The sequence below is a fragment of the Rhineura floridana genome, chromosome 11 (genome assembly GCF_030035675.1).
Source record: "Rhineura floridana isolate rRhiFlo1 chromosome 11, rRhiFlo1.hap2, whole genome shotgun sequence".
Lineage (NCBI taxonomy): Eukaryota > Metazoa > Chordata > Lepidosauria > Squamata > Rhineuridae > Rhineura > Rhineura floridana.
This window is the reverse complement of record NC_084490.1, coordinates 31,894,681-31,896,794: the sequence shown is the minus strand read 5'-3', so window position 1 is coordinate 31,896,794 and position 2,114 is coordinate 31,894,681. Positions and strand designations below refer to the sequence as shown.

General features: G+C 39.7%; 1 protein-coding gene across 1 annotated transcript; it reads left to right on the top strand.

Moving 5' to 3' along the window:
* The first annotated feature begins 567 nt into the window (after window positions 1–567).
* On the top strand, window positions 568–1,500 carry LOC133367769 (olfactory receptor 14A16-like). The gene has a single exon (XM_061591871.1). It carries the CDS (start codon window positions 568–570, stop codon window positions 1,498–1,500), a length of 933 nt encoding a protein of 310 aa, XP_061447855.1.
* Window positions 1,501–2,114: the final 614 nt, after the last annotated feature.

Genomic DNA, 2,114 nt, shown 5'->3' with positions numbered 1-2,114 from the left:
CCAAAAAAGTAGAACAAGAGCTCCTATTCTCTAGTCATTGAGGGCTTCACTTTAATGGGTATTTAACTGAGGAGTACTCCTGAAAAAAAAACTAATTTGGAGAATCAAAGGATTTACCAAGATCATTGGAGAGCAGCAAGAATGTTGCTCTACATACTAAATACAAATATACTTTTTATTAAAGGGGAGCGAATGGGACAGCAGAAATATCTGACGAGGAATGCTCAGTGCCTCGCAGTACCTCTTGAAATTACAGCTAGTTATTTCAATTCTGATACAGTTGGTTAGCACTATGTACAGAAAATATGGAAATTTGCCCTATATTATTTCAACCGCATCTTGCCCTAAGCTGCAAGACCAGCATTAATGGAGGGAAGGCTTTTATGGTTTATAATCTAGTCATTGAAGAGTTCACTTCTAAGACATATAATTTCACTGTTTTTCTTTCCCCTCCAAGTCCCTTCTAAATTAAGTAAATATTTTTTGGTAAATTAGGCTACAAAGCTAACAGTTATCTTTCTGCTCTTTTCCAGATGTGGCAAGCATCTCAGTAATACATTTTCAAATATGGATAATCAATCCTCCATTTGTGGATTTCTGCTCTTTGAATTCTCAGAAATTCGGGAACTGCAGATTCTACACTTTCTTCTGTTCCTCATATTATACCTAGCAATTGTATCAGGGAATCTTCTCATCATCTCTGCTGTCGCTTTTGATCACCACCTACACACACCTATGTACTTCTTCCTGATGAACTTGGCCATCCAGGACCTTGGTTCTGTTTCTACCATTATACCCAAATCCATGGCCAATTCTTTCAACAATACCAGAAACATTTCCTATTCTGGATGTGTGGCTCAAGTTTTCTCTTTTGTCTTCTTTGTAGGATCTGATTTCTTTCTCCTCACCATCATGGCATATGATAGGTATGTTGCCATTTGCAATCCATTACAATATGAAATGGTGATGAACAGGCAAGCCTGCACACAAATGGTTGCTGGTGTTTGGATCACTGGCCTTTTCTATGGTGCAATGCACACGGGAGGTACCTTCGCAGTTCCTTTTTGCTCCAATATGGTCAATCAGTTCTATTGTGAAATTCCACAATTGCTAAAACTCTCCTGCTCTGACTCATACTTAACTGAAGTTGCCATTCTTGCAATCAGTGCGGCTATAGAGTTAGGGTGTTTTGTCTTCATCATTGTAACATATGTGTTAATCTTCACTGCAGTGCTGAGAATCCCGTCTGTCCAAGGCAGGCAAAAGGCCTTCTCCACCTGCCTCCCACACCTCATTGTGTTTTCTATATTTATATTCACTGGATGGTTTGCCTACCTGAGACCTCCTTCTAGTACTCCATCTGATCTGGATTTGGCATTAACTGTGATATATACCTTTGTTCCACCCATGTTAAATCCAATTATCTATAGCATGAGAAACAAAGAGATCAAGGTTGCCCTAGCAAAGCTATTAGCTGCTGTGTCCTCTTTTCAAGTGTAACTGTGGTTCTCGGGTTTGCTTAATTACCTTCCTTTATGTGGAAGAAAGTAAAAACAAACAAATAAATAAGCACACTTCAACCAGAGCTATTACTAGTAAGGAGGCAAAACCTTTCTCTATCATTCCAGAATCTGTTTACTCTTTTATTGGGAGAGACTGAGACAATATAAATAGTGATCTTCACCTGTTTGGCTATGTAAATTTTAGGGCTGTGCACCAGATTCAGCTGAGTCTCAAACTGAATCTAGGTGATTTGGAGGGATCCAGGCATAATTCAAGTCAGGTTTAGAGATCTTTGGATCATCAGAGGTGAGGTCAGGCAGTGGAGTGTGATCTGTGGATGGATTCATGGAGGCTCACCACATATGTTAGAATCTTCATTTTTCAGGGATCTAAAGCACACAGAGATACTGTACATCATTAGTACAGGAGGATCCATACTTCAGAAGGGCTAACACCTCCAGTAGAACTCAATGAAAACGTGATGGTTGCAAAGGCATTGCCTGTGCAGAGCCTACAGCAGTAACACAATCAATAGGGAATACTGTGAAGTGATTCAGCACAAAGAGAAACGGATTGCTTTCCCTTCCATTAAGTTTTTGACACTGAGCTTC